At 44.1% G+C, this 23803-nt stretch overlaps 5 protein-coding genes and 1 long non-coding RNA gene across 7 annotated transcripts; 5 read left to right on the top strand and 1 right to left on the bottom strand.

Annotated features, from left to right (window-relative positions):
* Positions 1–21: 21 nt before the first annotated feature.
* LOC9631596 (puromycin-sensitive aminopeptidase) lies at positions 22–4302 on the top strand. The gene is made up of 23 exons (XM_024673311.1): positions 22–57; positions 252–311; positions 1031–1111; positions 1161–1238; positions 1288–1395; positions 1449–1661; positions 1715–1776; positions 1827–1854; positions 1906–1920; positions 1952–1976; positions 2045–2049; positions 2107–2175; positions 2221–2330; positions 2377–2457; positions 2507–2693; positions 2746–3034; positions 3073–3221; positions 3277–3361; positions 3415–3590; positions 3643–3753; positions 3808–3924; positions 3972–4043; positions 4106–4302. Exons 1-23 carry the CDS (start codon positions 22–24, stop codon positions 4184–4186), a joined length of 2238 nt encoding a protein of 745 aa, XP_024529079.1. The 3' UTR covers positions 4187–4302.
* Positions 4303–5608: 1306 nt separating this feature from the next.
* On the top strand, positions 5609–6494 carry LOC112345813. Its single transcript, XM_024673310.1, has 5 exons — positions 5609–5770; positions 5826–5989; positions 6040–6075; positions 6132–6235; positions 6294–6494. The coding sequence occupies exons 1-5, from the start codon at positions 5679–5681 to the stop codon at positions 6492–6494; spliced, it is 597 nt and encodes a 198-aa protein (XP_024529078.1). The 5' UTR covers positions 5609–5678.
* Positions 6495–7705: 1211 nt separating this feature from the next.
* Positions 7706–8106, bottom strand: LOC112345771. Its single transcript, XR_002992153.1, has 3 exons — positions 8059–8106; positions 7956–8015; positions 7706–7895 (listed from the first exon to the last, which is right to left on the bottom strand). It is a non-coding gene; the product is annotated as an uncharacterized LOC112345771 (long non-coding RNA).
* Positions 8107–8719: 613 nt separating this feature from the next.
* LOC9631595 (puromycin-sensitive aminopeptidase) lies at positions 8720–12909 on the top strand. The gene is made up of 27 exons (XM_024673120.1): positions 8720–8829; positions 8879–8954; positions 9023–9213; positions 9264–9341; positions 9391–9498; positions 9552–9764; positions 9818–9879; positions 9927–9954; positions 10006–10092; positions 10146–10171; positions 10222–10285; positions 10339–10419; positions 10480–10527; positions 10576–10594; positions 10663–10667; positions 10725–10793; positions 10839–10948; positions 10995–11075; positions 11125–11311; positions 11364–11654; positions 11703–11849; positions 11905–11989; positions 12043–12218; positions 12271–12381; positions 12436–12552; positions 12598–12669; positions 12732–12909. Exons 1-27 carry the CDS (start codon positions 8758–8760, stop codon positions 12810–12812), a joined length of 2685 nt encoding a protein of 894 aa, XP_024528888.1. The 5' UTR covers positions 8720–8757; the 3' UTR covers positions 12813–12909.
* Positions 12910–13676: 767 nt separating this feature from the next.
* LOC112345770 (uncharacterized protein At2g34460, chloroplastic-like) lies at positions 13677–15063 on the top strand. Of its 2 annotated transcripts, none has more exons than XM_024673143.1 (10): positions 13677–13836; positions 13917–13994; positions 14064–14119; positions 14167–14230; positions 14283–14345; positions 14392–14448; positions 14510–14593; positions 14651–14713; positions 14771–14830; positions 14891–15015. In XM_024673143.1, exons 4-10 carry the CDS (start codon positions 14216–14218, stop codon positions 14945–14947), a joined length of 399 nt encoding a protein of 132 aa, XP_024528911.1. In that variant the 5' UTR covers positions 13677–13836; positions 13917–13994; positions 14064–14119; positions 14167–14215; the 3' UTR covers positions 14948–15015. The 2 variants fall into 2 exon arrangements, with proteins under 2 accessions (XP_024528911.1, XP_024528910.1); XM_024673142.1 differs by having other exon boundaries at positions 13718–13836; positions 14510–14599; positions 14891–15063.
* Positions 15064–22461: 7398 nt separating this feature from the next.
* Positions 22462–23292, top strand: LOC9631145 (isonitrile hydratase). The gene is made up of 2 exons (XM_024673141.1): positions 22462–22812; positions 22880–23292. Exons 1-2 carry the CDS (start codon positions 22528–22530, stop codon positions 23249–23251), a joined length of 657 nt encoding a protein of 218 aa, XP_024528909.1. The 5' UTR covers positions 22462–22527; the 3' UTR covers positions 23252–23292.
* The last annotated feature ends 511 nt before the right edge of the window (positions 23293–23803 follow it).

Raw genomic sequence — 23803 nt, 5'->3', positions numbered from 1 at the left:
CTTACTAACTAAACATTTTACATGCTTTTTGATGTTGGGTCATCATGGGAACTTATGGTTTTAACCTTGATGATTGAATAAATGAAATACTTTCTTGTGAGACTTTAGATATCCATTTAATAAGAGATATGTAGATTGAAAATAAGAGAAAGTAAGTATAAGTCCTAGTGATTAACCATAATTGTCAAAATAAGGTAAGAAACTCTAGCAGGAAAGCATGCATCTAAAAGGTCTTGTGGCTCGTGGATCAGGTCGCAGAAGTTTTCGTGGAAGCGATCCTGGTCCCAGAAGCCTCAGAGAAAATCGTGGAGGTAAATGTCTTGCTGATCAGACGACGATTCTCTTAGAACAGTGGAAGCTCTTTCTCGCAGATATGTGCAGGTGATGTCTAGAAGGGCAGCATCCAAGAACTATTCTTGCAAATTTGATCAATGCCAAAGTAAATCCTTGTTCTTTCATATTAGCAAATTTCACAAACACTTGCATTCATTTGTCACGTGCTTCCCGGTTGGGCACCACAAGATTATAAACAATAGATAGATAATATCCTTGAGAAACAAATATTGTGGGAAGCTTTTGCAAATCCCTCAAACATAAACAATTATGGCCTACCACACTACCTGACAGTTTTTTACCACTGTAGCAAAATCAAAGGAGTCTCACACAAAAAAAAAAAAGAAAGAAAGGGAACATGCACCAGCTGACCTGAGAGCTCAAAGTCAACGGAAATCAACGAAAGTCCAACACAGTTTTTGAAGACTTTCATTTTACCTCTTGCAAAAGAACAAACTCTAACAAGTGAACCTTAATAAAGCATTGATGTTATGACTTGATCTCAAAAAGCATTAATTTTTTCTCAAAACCAAGTTTACCAAGGCAATCCTAGGCCTGAGATCCAGCAATCGTTTGCCTTTAGTCTTAAGGAACTTTTGAGTTTCAATTCAAAACGAGTTTCTATGGTGCGCCATTGTCATACCTGAGTTGAGTTAAAGGTTGTCTAGTGCTTCACACGGCAGAGGCTGTGAAATAGAAGAATGAGTCACTTCCTGTTCAGCCTTTTGATTTAGAGATTGGCTCTGAGATACACCCGGAGACTAACTTGTCTCTCGAAGTAAGTGGGATCAAGTTTTTTAGTATGGTTACTTTTTTTTCTCCAACAGGGGCTCTACAAGTCTTCCAGCGGCATGTTTTGTACACAATGCGAAGCTGAAGGTTTTAGAAAAATAACCTTTTATCAGGTCTTTGTTTGTGACAATGTTTGGCTGATATTCTGGCGAGCTATTACAGGATCGGCCAGACGTTATGGCAAAGTTCACTACCAGGATAGAAGCGGACAAAGCACAGTATCCCGTTCTTTTGTCGAATGGCAACCTTATAGACTCCGGAGACCTCGAGGTTGGCATTGTTTCTTCACTGGCATTGTGTAGAGCCTGACGTGCTGTGGTCAGAATGGATTTCATTATGCTGTGTGGGAGGATCCTTTCAAAAAGCCTTGCTACCTCTTTGCCTTGGTAGCGGGGCAACTCACGTCCAGAGACGATACTTTTAAAACGCGTTCAGGAAGGGATGTTCAACTGAGGATTTGGACTCCTGCACAAGACGTCCCAAAGACAGAGCATGCTATGCATGCTCTCAAGCTTTCAATGAAGTGGGATGAGGATGTAAGTAGAAGTCTTTTTTCTCTCTCTGTCTCTTTTATCTCAACTTCGCACAGGTGTATGGGTTGGAGTATGATCTTGACCTGTTTAACATTGTCGCTGTTCCCGATTTCAACATGTAAGATGCCGTTGTTTTTGTTCGTTTTTGGTAACTGATGCATGGTGTAGGGGTGCTATGGAGAACAAGAGCTTGAATGTGAGTCTCTTTTTTGCTGTTGTATTCACTTAATTTTTCTATTCGTATCAGATATTCAACTCGAAACTTTAAAAACTCTTACTAAAAAAGAGCTTATTTGCAGATGGACAACTTCTATACGGGTATGAGCTTTAGAATTGTAGTTTTACCGCGACTGACATTTTGTTATCTGTCCTTACTATTGACGTAGTGACGGTAAGAAGTTCGAAAACGACATTGTTAGGCGTCTTAATTCTACGTCTATGTCTACAGGTGTATGAAAAGGGTGCGGAAGTGGTTCGCATGTACCAAACATTGCTTGGGAAAGATGGGTTTCGGAAGGTTTGTGTTCAGTGTTCTTATATCTTTGCAGACGGTGTTGCACAGGGCATGGACTTGTACTTTGAACGTCACGACGGACAAGCTGTAACTTGTGAGGATTTCTTTGCTGCTATGCGAGACGCTAATTCCGCCAATCTTTCAGTTTTCTTGAGATGGTAAGCTAATGCACAAGTGTTCACCTGCCTGACCATGTTCTTACAGGTATTCTCAAGCTGGAACACCCGTTCTTACTGTTTCGACAGCGTATGATGCTGCAGCTCGTAGCTATACTGTAAAGTGCAAGTAAGAGGTGGCCTTTCTATTCTTTATTTCTCCTGCGTTTTCTCCTTAGGCAAGAAATTCCTTCTACACCTGGGCAACCTGTGAAGGAGCCGACGTTAATACCATTGGCTGTGGGTCTGCTAAATTCAAAAGGCGAAGATATGGTGTTGACCGAGTTGTTTGATGGAGGATCACTCAAGTCATTGAAAGACACAGCGGGGGGACCTGCAAAGACAGCAGTACTTGTTGTTGATAAGGTGAGGGTGCATCTTGTTTGGTTTTGGTGTTCTAACCAGTGTACTTTTGCAGGAAGAGCAAGAGTTCACTTTTCTCAATTTGCCTGAGAAACCTGTGCCATCTTTCCTAAGAAACTTTAGTGCTCCCGTGCGCCTTGTGACGCCAACTGTGACGGATGACGATTTGCTCTTTTTGCTCGCGCATGACTCCGACGAGTTTAACAGATGGGAGGCTGGACAGACGATGGGAAGAAAACTTATGCTGGATCTTATTCCGAAAGCACAAAGAAACGAACAGCTCGCGGTTCCATCCGCATTTGTGGAAGGCATGCGCAGTATTCTCAACGATTCTTCGTTAGATAAGACATGTTTTTCTCATGCTTCTAGGCTCACATATTACAGGAATTTGTGGCAAAGGCACTAACACTTCCTGGAGAAAGCGAACTGATGGACTTGATGGAGGTTGCAGATCCAGATGCAGTACATACTGTCCGAAAATTCGTGATAAGAGAGCTTGCGTCGAAACTGAAGCAAGATTTCCTGAAAACTGTGAGTATAGACTTATCGTGTTTGTTTCTGCCATGACATCCGTTTTCTGATGCAGGTGACTGAAAACCGAAGTTCTGATCCGCACTACACATTCGATCACAAAAACAAAGCCAGGAGATCCTTAAAAAACCTCGCTCTCGGTGAGTCGCTTCCTTGATAGTTGTTCTCTTAGAGTTGAGTGCGTGATTTGCAGGCTACCTCTGCTCTCTGGACGAGGCGGACACTACTGAGCTTGCTTTGAACGAATACAAAAGCGCAACAAACATGACAGATCAATTTGCAGCCCTCTCTTCACTTTGCCAGAATCCTGGGGACGTGCGTGATGAAGCTTTGGCAAACTTCTACGAGCAGTGGAAGGACGAAACTTTGGTAAGAATTTCCTTTGCTTCCTTTTTCATGGAGACTGAGCAAAAACATGCAGGTTGTGAACAAATGGCTGGTGTTACAATCTATGTCTGATATCCCTGGAAATGTTAAGAACATGAGGCGATTGCTAGATCATCCGTCCTTCGATATGAAGAACCCAAACAAGGTTCCGTGTTTCAGATCACCTTTCTCAGGAGCTAAAACATCCCTTGCTACACAGGTGTATTCTTTGATCGGTCCTTTCTGTCGGACCGCTGTCAACTTTCACGCTAAAGATGGCTCTGGCTACGAGTTTCTGGCAGAGGTGACTTTGCAATTGGACAAAATGAATTCTCAGGTAACTCGCAAGCACACTTTCTTCGTATCTCAACTTCGTCCTCACAGATGGCATCGCGAATGGTATCGTCATTGTCGAGGTGGAAACGCTTTGATGAAGGCAGACAATCGCTGGCTAAGGTTAAGCAGTGTTTGTTTTCCAGGTCTTTTCTTCTGAAATGTGTGTGACTTTGTCCTTGTAGGCTCAACTGGAACGCATTGCTAAAACCGATGGCCTGTCAGAGAATGTGTTTGAGATCGCCTCCAAGAGCCTGGCAGCGTAAGAAAGATCAAGGAGTTCGCGATCGTAAGCTCGTTGTTGCATTCTTCTTGATAGATATACGAGCTATTTGCTTGGGAAAAATCACACCTTTTCAGGTCGAGCAAGCATTTGCCATAAGATTGTATACAGCTTCACCACTCAGCTCCTCAAAAGCCACCTCAATTCTTCCACTTTCTACAAGCCGCTGGTGCCACACCAACGGAGAAATCACCACCGCTTCGTCTAGACATCGTCCTCGCAAGCTTCACTCATCTTGTCCACCCGGCTCAAGATATCTGTCCTCCATCCCGGGATGAACACATACCGGCACTCGCGGCCTTTGATCAACAAGACCACCACCCGATATGCAGAAGATTGTGGCGCGGACGAAGCATCGGCGAGCTCATGAGTGGAAATTTTCTTCTCTTGGTCTTGCATCTTGGCTGTTGTTGATCGCATCGGTCTGTGCAGGGCATATGAAGCTCCTGACTAAGCGTAATCTGTATGATCCGGTGGAGGAAGAGCTCGTCCGGCGGCCTCACATCCTGGAAGAAAACAGATAAAGGTGAGGGAATTATAGCTATCTACTTGTGGATGGCCTCCTGCGTTCTTTCTGGAATTGGAACTCACAGACTCTACTATCACCGTCTAGAGACATATCCAATGACGAATAGTTTTTCTGGGGAGCTCCTTGCGGAAAATTTGGATTTCAGCATAACCATGGTCCCCACTGCTCTCTCGACTTCTTCTAAATCGTTGCAGGTGCGTATTATTTATTTTTCTCCAGAATTTCTAACCCATGGACAAGAGTAATAGTCTGCTGGCATTCAGTGACATCTCGTATAGCGGGAACCAAAGTTGGTCTATTTTAATAGTTAGTTATTAATTGAGAAACAGCTGGCTGGTTTGAGGTCTTTTCAGTCCAGGGTCAATGCCTCTTGGTGCTGTAGGTCTTTAGATTCAATGTTACTGCAGCTACTGATATTTTTTCTTGCCTCTGTTAGGTTGGGAGGTTCGTGGCTTTCTTGATGACACCAGAGATATGTTTGTGCGATCCTCCAAGCTAAACAGCTAGTAGTGGTGGTGGCGGTAAGCACTTTCCTTCTGGAGAATCGAAGCCGCAAAAGCTCCAAAGCAGGGTTCCCGACAGTGACGAAGATGGTCTTCTGGCTGCCAGCATCACTGCTGGAGTACTGTGGACCTGATCATTGTGGGGGGTTTTTTACTGACGGCGGGTCTCAACGGTTCTTCATCCAGTTTTCCTTCATGAAAACTGAAAGCCGAGTGGCTCCGTCTACAGAGGAGACGATGGTAGCTGTGAAGAAATAAACAAGAGCGGCAGGGACTTCTGCAACACATCCCTTTCTTGTCTCACGACAACCTTGTCCAGCTCCGCGGCCCGCACAACAAAGTGCTAGTTTACGAGTTTCTAAGGAGGACAACCGGCTTGATCTCAAGAGAGGTTAGTTTGCAGGTTTTAGTCACGATGCACACTGTTGGATCGTTTGAGCCAAATGAGGCGCGATCCATGCTGTTGGATAGAAGGATTTCTAGGTTTTTCCGGGATTGTGTTCTTTCTCTCGCCATCGCTGCCCGTTCTTTCCAGGTTTGTTGTGTCTAGCTTTCTCTACAAGCCCTCGTTTTTCTCTCTTTTTCTTTAGGGATCCTCACTGGCGGGATTGTCCATCCAAGCTGCTTCTTTCTAGGTTTGTTGTGTTTCGGGAGGTCGAGAAGGCCGAATCTCAAGGAGACGGCCAAAGATTCCCCTGTCTAACTGTGCAAGCTTGTTTTTTCTCTCTTGTCTTTACTGAGTTTGCCGGTGCAGGTTTGTTGTTGAGTTTCGTCTCTTAGCTCCAGTGTGAACGCTTTTTCCAGTGATGAAGACCAGATCATCTCCAGGAATTCTCTCAGGTGTGCAGTGTTTTAAACTGGATGGATTTGATCTTTTCCTGTTTTTCTTTGTTTAGGGGGTATCGATCGAGTGAAGACTACATATCCATATGTAGCAGTTAAAAAAGCAGACAGAGAGCATGGAGGATATCCAATGGACAGGTTTTGCTATGAAAGAAATGTAAGTTTTATATTTCTCTCAGGCTTTGTGATATTATTTTTCTTTCTTTAATTTCTAGGGACGAAGGGTCTACTTTCCTCGGCCTGAGGATATGCCTGCGGAGGTAACTTTTCCCCCTTACTTAAAGGGCGTGTGCTTAGAGGAGGCACAACAAGCATATCAACAGAAAAAACCAAATATCCAGTTTCTACCAAATGGTGCCAAAGCAGAATTTAGTAAAGCAACTAAAGGCATGTTCTGGGTCACTGTTGGACAGTAAGTTTTCCTTTTGTTTCTCTTTAGTTTTATATTTTTATTTTTATTTTATTTTTCAGGAATTGTACTTTGGATGACATCCCAGTTGCAATTAATGAGTTACTTTTTTTTTACTGCCTTCCGGACGAGTTTGACGACGGGCCGGCGATGGACTAGGCTGGTAATGAATTAGTTTATGGCCTCTTTTTGTATAAATTGCGGTTATTATGAGTTTAGGGTAGTTTATGGCCTTTTTTTTGTATAAATTGCGGCTATTATAAATTTAGGGTAGTAGAGAAAACTTTTTTGATAAATAATATATAGGAGTTTCGATGCTGTAATCACTTTGATGATAGTTTATTTTGAGAGCTTGTGTTGTTTTTTTTCCAATGGCTATCACCTTGGCTTTGCCTCATCTGCTAAAGTTAGTGTTGGCTCTGGGAATGTGAACTGCTGTGGAACTCCCGGGATGGAATCAAGGAGCTCATCACTCACATTCTTCTGTTTTGCAGCCTCTGCTGTGTGAAACACTCAATAGCCTTTAACTCAGCTCAAGTATGACAATGGCACCTCACTCACTTGTCTTGAGTTGAAACTCAAAGTTCCTTAAGACTAAGACAAACAACTGCTATATATAGAGTTGGTCATCCTGAAATGTCTGTATGGGCAAATAATATAAATATAAATCTGTAAACTAGAATTATGTATCAATACTGGGCACAATTCCATAACTTACACTAAGAAAACCAAGAAACATATAAAGACAAATTTTAAAATGTAAACCAAGAAGCCAATAAGGACAAATTAGAAAAGCCATTTCCTGAACTCCTCCAGATCTTCTGCCTCCAGACCTTCCAGTTTCTCATTGATGATTCTAAATATAGGATTGCCTTGGTAAACTTGGTTATCCAGCATTGCCTTGGTAAATTTGGTTTTGAGAAAAATTCTGAGATCAAGTCATAGTTTAAGCATTAATGTCAATGCTTTATTAAGGTTAACTTGCTAGAGTTTGTTCTTTTGCAAGAGGTAAATGAAAGTCTTCAAAAACTGCATTGGACTTCCATTCACTGACGTTGACTTTGAGCTCTCAGGTCAGCTGGTGCATGTTCCCGAGTTTTCTTTTTTTCATTTTGCTGCAGTGGAAAGCATAGAAAATCATCAGGTAGTGTGGTAGGCCATAGGAGGAAAGATCTAGTTGTTTGTGTTTTGAGGGATTTGCAAAAGCTTCCCACAATATTTGTTGCTCAAGGATATTATCTATCCATCGTTTATAATTTAGTGGTGCCCAACCTCGAAGCATGTCACAAATGAATGCAAGTGTTTGTGAAATTTGCTAATACGAAAGACCGAGGATTTACTTTGGCAGTGATCAAATTCGCGAGAATAGTTCTTGGATGCTGCCCTTCTGGACGTCACCCGCGCATATCTGCGAGAAAGAGCTTCCACTGTTCTAAGAGAATCCTCGTCTGATCAGCAAGACATTTACCTCCACGATTTTCTCTGAGGCTTCCGGGACCACGATCGCTGCCACGCAAACTTCCGCGACCTGATCCACGAGCCGCAAGACCTTTTAGATGCATGCTTTCCACCTTCGATCGACTGATACCACCTATGAAGAGCGAGTCGGCTGGCCTCATCTCATCCTGAAACAAAAAGAAACGTTATCTAACTTTTAGTGCCGTGTTGACCTAAAAGAGGCGAGCGATAATATTTGCTCGAGGCGCTGGGCGTGGGCGCCGATCGGGTGAGGTTTTTCGCGATTTTGTGCGCAGCGCATTCGTGCTTTGATGATCTCCAGCAGTAGAGATTCTAAAAGAATGGAGCTGCCTGTGTTGTGTCTTTGGATTTTAGGGGTTTTAGAGGAGAAATGGCCACCGTCGTGGCGCCTTGCCAGAGACCAGGGCTTAGTTTCGAGCTTTCCCGGTGCTTTATTTCCTCTTGCTTCAGATTCTTCTTTTTGTTCTCTCTCGGTTCTTCCTTTTCATGTCAATTTTACTTCCTCTAATTTGCTACGTGCTTTTGCAGGCAAGGTGCTTCACTCGGTACTGTAAATCCAGTTCCGCGTTTGCCTTGTCTTCGAAATTCAAGGTAGATGTTTCAAGCATTGTTTATGGTTCTCATCATGTAGGAACTTGGTTGCGTGCGCGGAAGCTGATTGAAATTGCCGGTACTTGTTTTTTCTTTCATTTTCGTGAATCTTACGGACTAACACATGTCGTGAACTGTAGCGTGCTTTTGCAGGGTCTAGCCAATTCTCCACAGCGAGTGTTTCTCCTGTAGCTGAAGAGATGGCTGTCAAGGAGGCTCCCAAGGAGATTTTTTTGAAGGATTACAAGCCCACTGGCTATCACTTTGACACGGTAACGCACCGTGTGGATTTTGGATGCTGATTTCGTTTTTTCCACCCAGGTCGAGCTGAAATTTGTTCTGTCTGAGAAAAAGACAACCGTGGTGTCTAAGATCCGGGTTTTGCCGAGAAACTCAAGTATTTTCTTTTTCCACTTTCGTTGTTTCGTTCGCTATCTTGGTAGTCATTAACCAGAAGCCATGCAGGTGAAAGCCCGCCATTGGTTTTGGATGGTCGCGACGTGAAACTTCTCTTTGTTAAAATCAACGGCGAAGAACGGAAGCTGGAAGAAGTTGAGCTGACCAGCCGTCATCTGACGTTGAAGTCACTTCCTGTTCAGCCTTTTGATTTAGAGATTGGCTCTGAGATACACCCGGAGACTAACTTGTCTCTCGAAGTAAGTGGGATCAAGTTTTTTAGTATGGTTATTTTTTTTTTCTCCAACAGGGGCTCTACAAGTCTTCCAGCGGCATGTTTTGTACACAATGCGAAGCTGAAGGTTTTAGAAAAATAACCTTTTATCAGGTCTTTTTTTGTGACAATGTTTGGCTGACATTCTGGCGAGCTATTACAGGATCGGCCAGACGTTATGGCAAAGTTCACTACCAGGATAGAAGCGGACAAAGCACAGTGTCCCGTTCTTTTGTCGAATGGCAACCTTATAGACTCCGGCGACCTCGAGGTTGGCATTGTTTCTTCACTGGCATTGTGTAGAGCCTGACGTGCTGTGGTCAGAATGGATTTCATTATGCTGTGTGGGAGGATCCTTTCAAAAAGCCTTGCTACCTCTTTGCCTTGGTAGCGGGGCAACTCACGTCCAGAGACGATACTTTTAAAACGCGTTCAGGAAGGGATGTTCAACTGAGGATTTGGACTCCTGCACAAGACGTTCCAAAGACAGAGCATGCTATGCATGCTCTCAAGCTTTCAATGAAGTGGGATGAGGATGTAAGTAGAAGTCTTTTTTCTCTCTCTGTCTCTTTTATCTCAACTTCGCACAGGTGTATGGGTTGGAGTATGATCTTGACCTGTTTAACATTGTCGCTGTTCCCGATTTCGACACGTAAGATGCTGTTTTTGTTCGTTTTTGGTAACTGATGCACGGTGTAGGGGTGCTATGGAGAACAAGAGCTTGAATGTGAGTCTCTTTTTTGCTGTTGTATTCACTTAATTTTTCTATTCGTATCAGATATTCAACTCGAACCTTGTTTTGGCGTCTGCTGAAACTGCTACAGATGTTGACTACGCGACAATTTTGCGTGTGATCGGTCATGAGGTTGGTCTGAATTAGAGGTTCTACAACCGCTAACCTCTACGTTTGCTTTGCAGTACTTCCACAATTGGACTGGGAATAGGTACGTCGTCGCATTGTCACTGCTTTAGCTGATATAGTCATGTAATACAGGGTGACATGCCGTGATTGGTTTCAATTGAGTCTGAAGGAGGGTCTTACAGTTTTCAGGGATCAGGTGCGTATAGTTTTTGCGTTGGTTTCTTTGTGTACTGAAATGCCAAGTTACAGGAGTTTTCTTCTGACATGGGCTCTCGACCTGTCAAACGTATCGGTGATGTCGCTCTTCTCAGAACAGCACAATTCTCAGAGGTACCAGAGGTTTTTTTCTTCTTTCTCCTCAAATCACACTGACCTTGTTGTCCGCAATAGGACGCTGGTCCCATGGCGCACCCTGTCCGTCCGCATTCTTACATTAAGGTACTCCTCATTTGCAAAAACTCTTACTAAAAAAGAGCTTATTTGCAGATGGACAACTTCTATACGGGTATGAGCTTTAGAATTGTAGTTTTGCCGCGACTGACATTTTGTTATCTGTCCTTACTATTTACGTAGTGACGGTAAGAAGTTCGAAAACGATATTGTTAGGCGTCTTAATTCTACGTCTATGTCTACAGGTGTATAAAAAGGGTGCGGAAGTGGTTCGCATGTACCAAACATTGCTTGGGAAAGATGGGTTTCGGAAGGTTTGTGTTCAGTATTCTTATATCTTTGCAGACGGTGTTGCACAGGGCATGGACTTGTACTTTGAACGTCACGACGGACAAGCTGTAACTTGCGAGGATTTCTTTGCTGCTATGCGAGACGCTAATTCCGCCAATCTTTCAGTTTTCTTGAGATGGTAAGCTAATGCACAAGTGTTCACCTGCCTGACCATGTTCTTACAGGTATTCTCAAGCTGGAACACCCGTTCTTACTGTTTCGACAGCGTATGATGCTGCAGCTCGTAGCTATACTGTAAAGTGCAAGTAAGAGGTGGCCTTTCTATTCTTTATTTCTCCTGCATTTTCTCCTTAGGCAAGAAATTCCTTCTACACCTGGGCAACCTGTGAAGGAGCCGACGTTAATACCATTGGCTGTGGGTCTGCTAAATTCAAAAGGCGAGGATATGGTGTTGACCGAGTTGCTTGATGGAGGATCACTCAAGTCATTGAAAGACACAGCGGGGGGACCTGCAAAGACAGCAGTAGTTGTTGTTGATAAGGTGAGGGTGCATCTTGTTTGGTTTTGGTGTTCTAACCAGTGTACTTTTCCAGGAAGAGCAAGAGTTCACTTTTCTCAATTTGCCTGAGAAACCTGTGCCATCTTTCCTAAGAAACTTTAGTGCTCCCGTGCGCCTTGTGACGCCGACTGTGACGGATGACGATTTGCTCTTTTTGCTCGCGCATGACTCCGACGAGTTTAACAGATGGGAGGCTGGACAGACGATGGGAAGAAAACTTATGCTGGATCTTATTCCGAAAGCACAAAGAAACGAACAGCTCGCGGTTCCATCCGCATTTGTGGAAGGCATGCGCAGTATTCTCAACGATTCCTCGTTAGATAAGGCATGTTTTTCTCATGCTTCTAGGCTCTAGCTGACGGACATATTACAGGAATTTGTGGCAAAGGCACTAACACTTCCTGGAGAAAGCGAACTGATGGACTTGATGGAGGTTGCAGATCCAGATGCAGTACATACTGTCCGAAAATTCGTGATAAGAGAGCTTGCGTCGAAACTGAAGCAAGATTTCCTGAAAACTGTGAGTATAGACTTATCGTGTTTGTTTCTGCCATGACATCCGTTTTCTGATGCAGGTGACTGAAAACCGAAGTTCTGATCCGCACTACACATTCGATCACAAAAACAAAGCCAGGAGATCCTTAAAAAACCTCGCTCTCGGTGAGTCGCTTCCTTGATAGTTGTTCTCTTAGAGTTGAGTGCGTGATTTGCAGACTACCTCTGCTCTCTGGACGAGGCGGACACTACTGAGCTTGCTTTGAACGAATACAAAAGCGCAACAAATATGACAGATCAATTTGCAGCCCTCTCTTCACTTTGCCAGAATCCTGGGGACGTGCGTGATGAAGCTTTGGCAAACTTCTACGAGCAGTGGAAGGACGAAACTTTGGTAAGAATTTCCTTTGCTTCTCTTTTCATGGAGACTGAGCAAAACCATGCAGGTTGTGAACAAATGGCTGGTGTTACAATCTATGTCTGATATCCCTGGAAATGTTAAGAACATGAGGCGATTGCTAGATCATCCGTCCTTCGATATGAAGAACCCAAACAAGGTTCCGTGTTTCAGATCACCTTTCTCAGGAGCTAAAACATCCCTTGCTACACAGGTGTATTCTCTGATCGGTCCTTTCTGTCGGACCGCTGTCAACTTTCACGCTAAAGATGGCTCTGGCTACGAGTTTTTGGCAGAGGTGACTTTGCAGTTGGACAAAATGAATCCTCAGGTAACTCAAGCACAGTTTCTTCGTATCTTAACTTCGTCCTCACAGATGGCATCGCGAATGGTATCGTCATTGTCGAGGTGGAAACGCTTTGATGAAGGCAGACAATCGCTGGCTAAGGTTAAGCAGTGTTTGTTTTCCAGGTCTTCTCTTCTCAAATGTGTGTGACTTTGTCCTTGTAGGCTCAACTGGAACGCATTGCTAAAACCGATGGCCTGTCAGAGAATGTGTTTGAGATCGCCTCCAAGAGCCTGGCAGCGTAAGAAAGATCAAGGAGTTCGCGATCGTAAGCTCGTTGTTGCATTCTTCTTGATAGATATACAAGCTATTTGCTTGGGAAAAATCACACCTTTTCAGGTCGAGCAAGCATTTGCCATAAGATTGTATACAGCTTCACCACCCAGCTCCTCAAAAGCCACCTCAATTCTTCCACTTTCTACAAGCCGCTGGTGCCACGCCAACGGAGAAATCACCACCGCTTCGTCTAGACATCGTCCTCGCAAGCTTCACTCATCTCGTCCGCCCGGCTCAAGATATCCGTCCTCCATCCCGGGACGAACACATACCGGCACTCCCGGCCTTTGATCAACAAGACCACCACCACCAAGCGCGATATGCAGAAGATTGTGGCGCGGACGAAGCATCGGCGAGCTCGTGAGTGGAAATTTTCTTCTCTTGTTCTTGCGTCTTGGCTGTTGTTGATCGCATCGGTCTGTGCAGGGCATATGAAGCTCCTGAATAAGCGTATCCGGTGGAGGAAGAGCTCGTCCGGCAGCCTCACATCCTGGATAGCTCGACTCCCAACGTGGCTGAGGAAGATCGGCAAGAGAAATCTTTGCTCGATAATGCGCTGGATGAAGAAATCTCCGACGAGGATGCTGCGTCGGATGATGGCGAGGATGGAGTTGAGGAGTCGGAAGAGCCCGAGGCCGTTTCTTCTTTGCCAGGTAATTTGAGAGAGGAGAACGAAGCTGACGATGGAGTGGAAGAGTCAGAAGAGAGAGATCGGCTCGAGGGCATCTCTTCTTTGGGAGGAGATTTGAGAGAGAACGTAGAAGCTGGGGCTGAGGCAGTCTCGAAAGAAGTTTCTGGCAGCACTCCCGTGGATTCGTCTAAAGGCACAAAATCAAAGGAGCATCCCCGGCACGATCAAGATGGTAAGAAATCAAAGGAGCAGCCCCGGCACGATCAAGATGGCACGGAACCAAAGGAGCAACCTCGGCACGATCAAGGGCGGTTTGCTGATCTCAAGGTTTTCGTGGCCGGTGCCTCGGGAAGAACTGGAAGGTTCGTGAGTTCGTTTTTCCGTTCTTGCTTTTTTCTTTCGTTTTTGCCTTTGTAACCAAGTTTTGATTCTCTAAACTCAGGCTCGTGGTGGAAAAGCTCTCGAAAGGAGGTGCCAAAGTGATAAGGCCAATCGATTCAACGAGCAGGGCAACGTGACTGTAAGTTGAAATTTGTGCTGCTGGTGTCACTGCGTTTTCTGGTAACGTGTCTTCTTTCTGGACAAGCAGGCTGTCCGTGGCGACATTTGTAAATACGAAACTCTCAAGTAAGCACTGGGTGATAGGTACGTTTGGCTCTTTCTCATCTTCCAGTCTAAAGCAAGCTTTACAGTAATGCGGTCGTGTGTGTCATTGGGACGAAGTTTTTGCCGCTGGATATTATGAAGACTTACCAGGTTCTTAAGTTGTTAATCACATTCTCTTTGACACTGAGTGATTTTTTTCCAGATCGAGTATGAAGGAGTTGTGAACCTTATCTCGGCAGCCAAGAACCAAGGACAAGTGAAAAAGGTAGCAAGGAAAGTATTGTCTATCCAGACTGACATTTAACTCGCAGTTTATACTGGTTACGTCGATTCTCGTCATTCCTCCAGATAATCCCCATTCTGTGGTGGTAAGCGAAACAAGCTTTAACTTCGCAAGAATGTTGTCTCACTCGTTTTATCCTTCCTCAGGAAAAGGCAGGCAGAGCTTTGCAACGCTCGGGGCTTGAGTACACTATCGTAAGGCCTGCTGGTCTACGAGAGAACGCACCCGCTGTAAACGTTGCTATTCTCTCCTAAGTTTCTTAGAGATAACGTTTCTTTTTGTTCCAGGATGAGGCTCTCGTCATGACGCCAGCCGACTCGCTCTTCATAGGTGGTATCAGTCGATCAAAGGTAAGAAACTCTAGCAGGACAGCATGCATCTAAAAGGTCTTGCGGCTCGTGGATCAGGTCGCTGAAGTTTGCGTGGAAGCGATCGTGGTCCCGGAAGCCTCAGAGAAAATCGTGGAGGTAAATGTCTTGCTGATCAGACGAGGATTCTCTTAGAACAGTGGAAGCTCTTTCTCGCAGATATGCGCGGGTGACGTCCAGAAGGGCAGCATCCAAGAACTATTCTCGCGAATTTGATCAATGCCAAAGTAAATCCTTGTTCTTTCGTATTAGCAAATTTCACAAACACTTGCATTCATTTGTCACATGCTTCGAGGTTGGGCACCACAAGATTATAAACGATGGATAGATAATATCCTTGAGCAACAAATATTGTGGGAAGCTTTTGCAAATCCCTCAAACATAAACAACTAGATCGTTCCTCCTATGGCCTACCACTACCTGATGATTTCCTATGCTTTCCACAGTTTTTTACCACTGCAGCAAAATCAAAGGAGTCTCACAAAGAAAAAAGAAAACTCGGGAACCTGACCTGAGAGCTCAAAGTCAACGTCAGTGAATGGAAGTCCAATGCAGTTTTTGAAGACTTTCATTTACCTCTTGCAAAAGAACAAACTCTAGCAAGTTAACCTTAATAAAGCGCTTAAACTATGACTTGATCTCAGAAAGCATTAATTTTTTCTCAAAACCAAGTTTACCAAGGCAATCCTGGGCCTGAGATCCAGCAGTCGTTTGCCTTTAGTCTTAAGGAACTTTTGAGTTTTAATTCAAGATGAGTTTCATGGTGCACCATTGTCATACTTGAGCTGAGTTAAAGGTTGTCCAATGCTTCACACGGCAAAATAGAAGAACACGAGTGACGAGCTCCTCAATTCCATCCTGGGAGTTCCATGGTGGTTCATGTTCCCAGAGCCAGCACTAACTTTAGTAGGACAAGGCGAAGCCGAGATGATAACCATTGGGAAAAAGGCAATATAAGTTCTCAAAGTGAGCTATCATCAAAGCAATTATAGCATCGAAACTCTTATATATTATTTATCAAAAAGACTCTTTCGACTATCTTAAACTTATAATAGCTGCGATCTGTACAAAAAAGCTTCGCATTTATAAAAAAGAATACTTTATGATAAACTAGTCTATCACCGGTCCGTCGTCAAACTTGTCCAGAAGGCAATAAAAAGAAATAGATTGTTGATTGCAGCTGGAATGCTATCCAAGTTAGAATTCCTAAAAAAGAAAAGACTAAAACTAAAGAAAAGAAACAAAAGAAAACTTACCGTCCAACAATGACTCAGAACACACCTTTGGTTGCTTTACTAAATTCTGCTTTAGCACCATCTGGTAGAAACCAGATATTTAATTTCTTCCGTTAATATGCCTATTATGCCTCCTCCAAGCATGTGCCCTTTAAGTAAGGGGGAAAGATTACTTTCACAGGCATATCCTCAAGCCGAAGAAAGTAGGCCCTTTGTCCCTAGAAATTACACAAAGAAAAACAATATTACAAAACCCGAGACAAATATAAAGCTTATATTTCTTTCATAGCAAAACCTATCCATGGGATATCCTCCATGCTCTCTGTCTACTTTTTTAACTGCTACATATGAATATGTAGTTTTCACTTAATAGATACCCCCTTAAACAAAGAAAAACAGGAAAAGATCAAATCCATCCAGTTTAAAACACTACACACCTCAGAGAATTCCTGGAGATGATCTGGTCTTCATCACTAGAAAAGGCGTTCACACCGGAGCTAAGAGACGAAACTCAACAACAAACCTGCACCGGCAAACTCAGTAAAGACAAGAGAAAAAAAACAAGCTTGCACAGTTAGACAGGGGAATCTTTGGCCGTTTCCTTGAGATTCGGCCTTCTTGACCTCCCGAAACACAACAAACCAAGAAAGCAGCAGCTTGGATGGACAATCCACGAGGATTCCCTAAAGAAAAAGAGAGAAAAACGAGAGCTTGTAGACACAACAAACCGGGAGAACAGCCACCGGGTTCCCTAGATCCCCGGAAAAACCTAGAAATCTCCCATAATATTGGGCATGGATCGCGCTCATTTGGCTCAAACGATGATTAGGTCCACAATACTCCGGCAATGATGCTGGCATGCTGTGGTGATCATTGTGGGGGTCTCTTGCTGACGGCAGCTCTCAGCAATTCTTCATCCAGTTTTCCTTCATGAAAACTGAAAGCCGATTAGCTCTGTCTACAAAGGAGACGATGGTAGCTGTGAAAAAATAAACAAGAGCCTAGAAGTAGAGATGTCTTCTTTTCCATCACTGTCAATTGCCACAAACTATTGACACTTGATTGGGGGCTTGATTGCTGTGGGAAGATTGTGAGTAGCATAAAGTCTAAGACTTATCAAAGATCACATCATGACTGTGAAAGATCTTTGAACTAGAAAGGCTGTAGAGCTTGTAAGCCTTCATTTCTAGTCACCATAGCCAATGAGAATGGCCTTCACGCTGCAATCTTCAAGTTTGGTGCCATGCTTCTTGGTGACAAAAGCATAGCCAAAAATACAAAGATGACTACAAGTCTGGTTTCTTGCAAATATTACAAAAGCTATTATCCTTGTGCTTCTTGTCCTTCTTTTTCTTGGCATTTTGCCCATTGCGCTTCCAATTTTTGGCTGCACCCTCTTGGTGTGGCCCAAGCCTATCCCAGACAGAGACCTTGGCATGATTGTTCACAAACATGGTGATCAATCTCCTTGCCCTAATTCATCTTGTGTGTGCTGCATGAGCATGTTGATGCATCCTAAGCTACTCTCTCCGGTCTCCTTGTCATCTTAGATCATACTCCTCTAATACCATGTTGTGAATTTCAAGCTCAACAATTCAATCTCAATTGAACATCATAACATGGTATCAGAGGAGTATAATTTAGAATGATGAGGAGATAGAGAGAGTAGCATAGGATGCATCAGAATGCACACAGCAAAACAAGGTGAATTAGGGCAAGGAGATTGATTGTTTGGTTAAGTAGCCTTCAAAGGTGATGAATTCTCCCCCTCCCTCCCTTCTCATCCCTGATTTTTCCATTTGGAAATATATGCCATTTGTCCAATGAGATTCCAAGCCCAAAATCCTTAGGAGGAGCCTTGGCCGTAGCAAAACTTGAGTTTTAGGTGATTTTTCCATTTGGAAATATATGCCATATAGCTGAGCAAAATTTAAATTTTAGGGCTATAGGCCACTAAATGAAAGAATAAAGTTAAATTCCCAAACTTGCAGTTAAAGAACAAAAGAACTAAAGCACAAAAAGTGTTCACAAGGAGAAAAGGGATAAGAATGTGGAATGACATTAAACAGTTCTAAAGTTTTTAGCATCCTAATGTTATAATTAGCATGTAAAATGGAGCAAAATGACTATTTCAGTGTATTAATGGCCCATATAAAATATCAATCTAGCATGGTATAGAAATTAAACTTAAACCACAAAATAAAAATAAGCATGTAAGCAAAAGCTAAACTATGCCTTAAAATAGTTAACCATAACCACCCTACTATACATTTTAAACACATTCACATCAAATGCTACCTGAATGAACAAAGGCTATGGGGTGTGACTATGCCCCACAAAGACCTTGAACAGCTCCCCAAGACGAGCAGGACAGGACAAATGGGCTGTGATTAATTGCAAAGCCCTTGGCAAGGTTTTCCAAGCCTTACACACACGAAACTTTTTGAGTAGTATCACATTGCACAAAAGCATGTGAGGTGTGGGCAACCCTTACAGCAATTCATGAGCAGCAGACACCCGCTAATCGCATGCATCTTCACCAAAAGCTCTACTCCATGGCAATGTCCAAGGCCGATGACCATGTTGCTGTCATCAAACAAATCTTGGACGACCTAGTTGCTGTGGGCGCACAGATGGATGAAGCTGAGGAATATGAGCATCTCCTCAGCTTGCTCCCCTCCACCTTCGATACAACCATCCAGTCGCTTCAACCCACAGTCCCCGGTGGTCAAATTTCCTAGCGAGAAGTCACGACAGCGTTACACAACACTGCCTTGCGACGAAAAACGATGGAAAAGAGTGAGACTTCTTCCTACAATACCACAGCTCGGCCAAGCAAGAAGAAACTGTCGGAGTTCTTCCAGCACAACCAGAAAATTCAACCCTTGCCCACATTGCAAGAAAACGAATCATGCTGAACACAACTGTTGGTTCAAATACCCAGAGAAATGACTGAAGACGAATGCTAAGGCATTGATGGTTCATCAAGCTGATGCAACAGCTTTTGGCTCAGTACGTTCACTCTCGCATCTAAAAATCAAGAAACGTTTTTCTTTGATTCAGGAGTGACGGATCACTTGACGCACGACGCTCAGTGGTTCAAGACGCTCCAAGATGTTGATCCACCAGCCACAGTTGCAGTAGGGGATGGAAGACAGCTCCAGGTCACTGGTCGAGGTACCATCTTGCTCAAACGTGAGAGTGGTTTTAGCACCACAATTCATGATGTATACCTTGTTCCAACACTTAAGTGCGAACTTGCTCTCTGTCGGCCAACTCACTGAATCTGGATTTGACATTCGTTTCGGCAAATCTGGATGCATTTTGCTCACTCCCGCGGGTGACTTAGGATTTGTTGGCATTTGACAAGCTGGGAAAGGTCTATACAAGCTTTGTATGGAGCCAATACGAGCTGCTGAAGTGGTTGAACGCCCTCATCAGTTCCTCACGTTCATGGCTTCTACCCTGGACGAGCTTGAGCTGTGGCATCGCCGTTTCGGACATGCGAGCACACGGCGCATTGCTCAGCTCACGACGGACAGACTTGTCAAAGGCCTTGATTCCCAGTTCACAACCACTGCAAAACTTTCCTTTTGCGATGGTTGCCAGCTTGGGAAACAACACAAGCTTCCTTTTCCAAAGCGAGGAGCACGACGTGGCTCTGAAATACTAGAACTTGTTCATAGTGACATTTGGGGCCCTTATGGAGGTTCATGGTTTTTCATGAGTTTCATTGATGATCACGACAGAAAAATCTTTGTTTTCTGTCTGGCATCAAAATCACAAGCTCTGGAAAAACTCGAGGTTTTCAAATCCCTTGCGGAAAATCAAACGGGCAAGCAGCTCAAACGTTCTCGTTCAGATGGAGGTGGCGAATCACCTCCATCTGAACTCAGGTAACTCTACGCAAGTTCTCAACAGTGACAAGGATGGTCTTCCGGCAGGCAGCATCACTGCCAGAGTAGACGCAGAACGATCCCGCCAGCTTAAACCTGGTGGAGATATACCCAGAGAGCTGTACCAAAACGGAACTTCCAGGTCCTCCGTGTCTTCGAAGAGGACGTTTGGGAGAAACTCGTAAACGAGCATATGTTGTGTGGGCGAACGAGGTTGTGTGTGAAGATCCTTTGCCGATCGCATTAAGGAAGAGTTGCCGTCAGCCTTTGGGAGTGCTCAAGAAGAGATCCGTCACCTTTGAGCCGGAGCTCAGGAAGTACGAGGCGGTCCGAACCAGCCCATCGCTGGACTTTCTAGGTTATTTCGGGGCTAGTCAGGATTGTGCTTTGTTGTGTTTTGGGAGGTTGAGAAAGCGGAATCTCAAGGAGACGAACTCTGCAAGTTTATTTTTTTCCTCTAGGTGAACCAGACCAGCAAGAGGCCATTGCATTGCGTCTTTACTGTAACTTCGCTGTGAACGCTTTTTCCAGTGATGAAAACCAGATCATCTCCAGGAATTCTCTCAGGTGTGTACTTCTAAATTGGATGGATTTGATCTTTTTGTTTTGCTTTGTTTAGGGGGTATCGATCTGAGTGAAGACTACATATCCATATATAGCAGTTAGAAAGGCAGATAGAGAGCATGGAGGATATCCAATGGACAGGTTTTGCGATGAAAGAAATGTAAACTTTAAGCAATCTTAGAGAATCTTTCATAGAGGCAATCTTTCCCCTTTACCTCATAGGCGCCATAACAAGCATATCAATGAATGAAACCAAATATTCAATTTTTACAAAATGGTGCCAAACTAAAATTTAATAGAGCAACCAAAAGTAAGTTTTTTTTTTGTTTTTCTTCTTTAGGTTTAATTTTTTCTTGTTAATTCTTTTTTTACTGTTTTCCGGACGAATTTGATAACAAGTCGGCAATAGACTAATTTATTACAAAGTATTACTTCTTGTATGTGATAAATAATATATAGGCCGACAATGTAGCTCGCTTTGAGAGTCTGCATTGCCTGTTCTATCTGAAGGAGATATGCAGAAGCTATGATGGACAAAGATGACTCGAAGGATAATAGAATATAACATTATACCTAAATATATGATTATCATTCGAGTCATTATAGCTAAATATATGATTATCATTTGAGTCATCCTTGTCCATCATAGCTTCCACTCTTCTTTCATGGCATTCACCTTTGGCCAGTGTCAAGTGCCCGGCACCTCTGTCAGCGCCTTTGGCCAGTCTCTCTGCTAAGTGCCTCACACCACTCTCTCAGTGCCTCTGCCAGCGCCTCAGGGCCGTCTCCAGTGCTCTCTCACACCCTATTGCAGTCTGCCTCGCACCAGCCCTCTCTCAATGCCTCTGCCAGCACCTCAGGGCTGTGTCCAGTGCTCTCTCACACCCTAGTGCAGTGCCTCCTCTCAGCACCTCTCTCAGTGCTATCCCTCAGGGCCGCTATCTCACACCTTAGCACGCATCACTTAGCCGCCAGCCCTCTCTCAGCGCCTTTGCCAGCACCTCTGGGCCAGTCTCTGCTCAATCATGCCCTAGTGCTTTGCTCAGCTTGTTAGTGCCGTTATCTTGGCGCTTAGTGCAGCACAGTGCCAAATCTTGGCACCTCTCAGCCACGTCCGGTGGCTCATCATCATCCTTGTTGGCCTCCTCCTTGGCCAGCGCCATTGTCCCAGGATCTGGAGCCTTCAAGGCTCTGATACCATGAAACAGATATGCAGAAGCTATGATGGACAAGGATGACGTGAAAGATAGTTGAATATAACATCATAGCTATATATACATGATCAAGAGACACACCTCTAGCCTAAACCAGGATTTAGCCTAGCACTCTTGCCACCTAAGATCATGTCATAGAGAGCGTATATCTCAACACTATCCCAATGGCAATCACATTGGCTTCGTCTCCACCACTCTTGAGCCGCTTCATCGCAACTTTTGGCATTCAGCCTCCACCACTGGCTCTTGGAACGTGGACCGCCGTGGAACTCCACTCGCATTCTTTTGTTTCGCAGCCTCCGCAAGTAGACCAGCGCGACTGGAGCCAGGACAAACATAAGACTCAGTAGCAGTTTCCATAAGGTGCTCAGTGCGAACTGGTCATTGTCTGAGTTAAAGGTTGTCCAGTATTTCACACTGTCACCGAAAGTCTTGAAGAAACTCGGTAAAGGTCTTTCCTGCAAAACAGAACAAAGTTCCTTGGAGACCAGGCTCGGCCATCCTGACTCTGGCAAGTCATAGCTAGCATTTCAGGAGCCTGTAGTAAACTTTCCCCTCTGTTTGAGCCATGGTCAGGACTAAACTAGTCAGTGTTTAAAATTAATTAATATTAATGTTGTCTTTTACTTATATAAAAGTAAATATGATTAAAAATCATTGTAATAGACTTGATTTTTGTACATGTCATTTTCATTTTATAAAATATACAAATTGCCACTTTGATTTTGCATATAACTATTTCATGTTGACAATTGGAATAACAGCTGTTATTGTGTTGCTTACAACTTGGTTATGAACGAAAACACGTGCAACACATGGGCCCCTGGTTCAGCTTGAGCAGTGGATAAATACCCATCTCAGCAGCTCAAGAATCAGCAACACTGAGCATGAAGCCAATGGGATCGAAAATCCAGGTAGCCATTCCAATCTTCAACAACATCACTGTGTTGGATGCAATTGGGCCGTATGAAGCGCTCCATCGCCTCCCGGGAGTGAGCGTTACCTTCGTGAGCGACAAGCTGGGCCTCGTTGTTGCAGACGAAGGCAGATTCAAGATTGAAGCAAGCGCCAGCTTTGAAGATCTGCCCAATCCTGACATTCTGCTAGTTCCAGGAGGCACTCCCAAGCTCCTGCCGTTAGATCACAAGCCACTCCTCGACTACATCCGCAAGGTAATTGCTCGTTTCTTCATCCATTTCGATCGATCCAGCCCTGCTTGTTCTTGTGTCGATCTTCCAGGCTCACGAATGCACAACATTCACCACTTCAGTGTGCACTGGAGCTCTGATCCTCGGCGCAGCGGGATTGCTCAAGGGCGTGAAAGCCACGACACACTGGGCCGCGTATCCGCAGCTTAAGGAATATGGTGCCAAGGTGACGAGCCAGAGGTACATCAAGCAGGGAAAGATCGTGACCGCTGCAGGAGTTTCTTCAGGGATCGACATGGCCATCTACTTGGCCTCGATCATCACGAATGAGAAGATTGCCAAAGCGGTGCAGCTGATGATCGAGTATGATCCGCAGCCGCCATACGATGCTGGCTCTCCTTGCAAGGCCGGGGAGGAGATTGTCAAGCTTGCCCATGAGCTGTGGATCGATAATCCCAAATAATCCCATCTCTTCTTGAATGCAAATCGTCTTATCAATGAGGTGATCGATCCTTAGTAGTAAATTTTAAATGCTTAGTAACTTTTCTTAGTAACTTTTAGTCCTTAGTAACTTTTAATCACCTCAGTGGCGTGTTGACCGAAAAGAGGAGCGCGCGATAATATTTGCTCGACAGGTTTTTCGCAATTTTGTGCGCAGCGCATTCGTGCTTTGATGATCTCGAGCAGTAAAGATTCTAAAAGAATGGAGCTGCCTGTGTTGTGTCTTTGGATTTTAGGGGTTTAAGAGGAGAAAATGGCCACCGTCACCAGAGACCAGGGCTTAGTTTCGTCTTGGCCGTCTCCTCGCGACTGTCATTAGCCACCAGAGCTTTCCCGGTGCTTTATTTCTTCTTGCTTCTGATTTTTTTGTTCTCTCTCGGTTCTTCCTTTTCATGTCAATTTACTTCCTCTGAATTTGCTACTCTCTTTTGCAGGCAAGGAGCTTCACTCGGTAAGTTCCACGTTTGCCTTGTCTTCGAAATTCGTTTCAAGCATTGTTTTTGGTTCTCATCTT

This window comes from Selaginella moellendorffii, unplaced genomic scaffold (genome assembly GCF_000143415.4).
Source record: "Selaginella moellendorffii unplaced genomic scaffold, v1.0 SELMOscaffold_10, whole genome shotgun sequence".
In the NCBI taxonomy this organism is placed as follows: Eukaryota; Viridiplantae; Streptophyta; class Lycopodiopsida; order Selaginellales; family Selaginellaceae; genus Selaginella; species Selaginella moellendorffii.
Note: the sequence above shows the minus strand (reverse complement) of the source record. Positions and strands in the feature narration are given on the sequence as shown.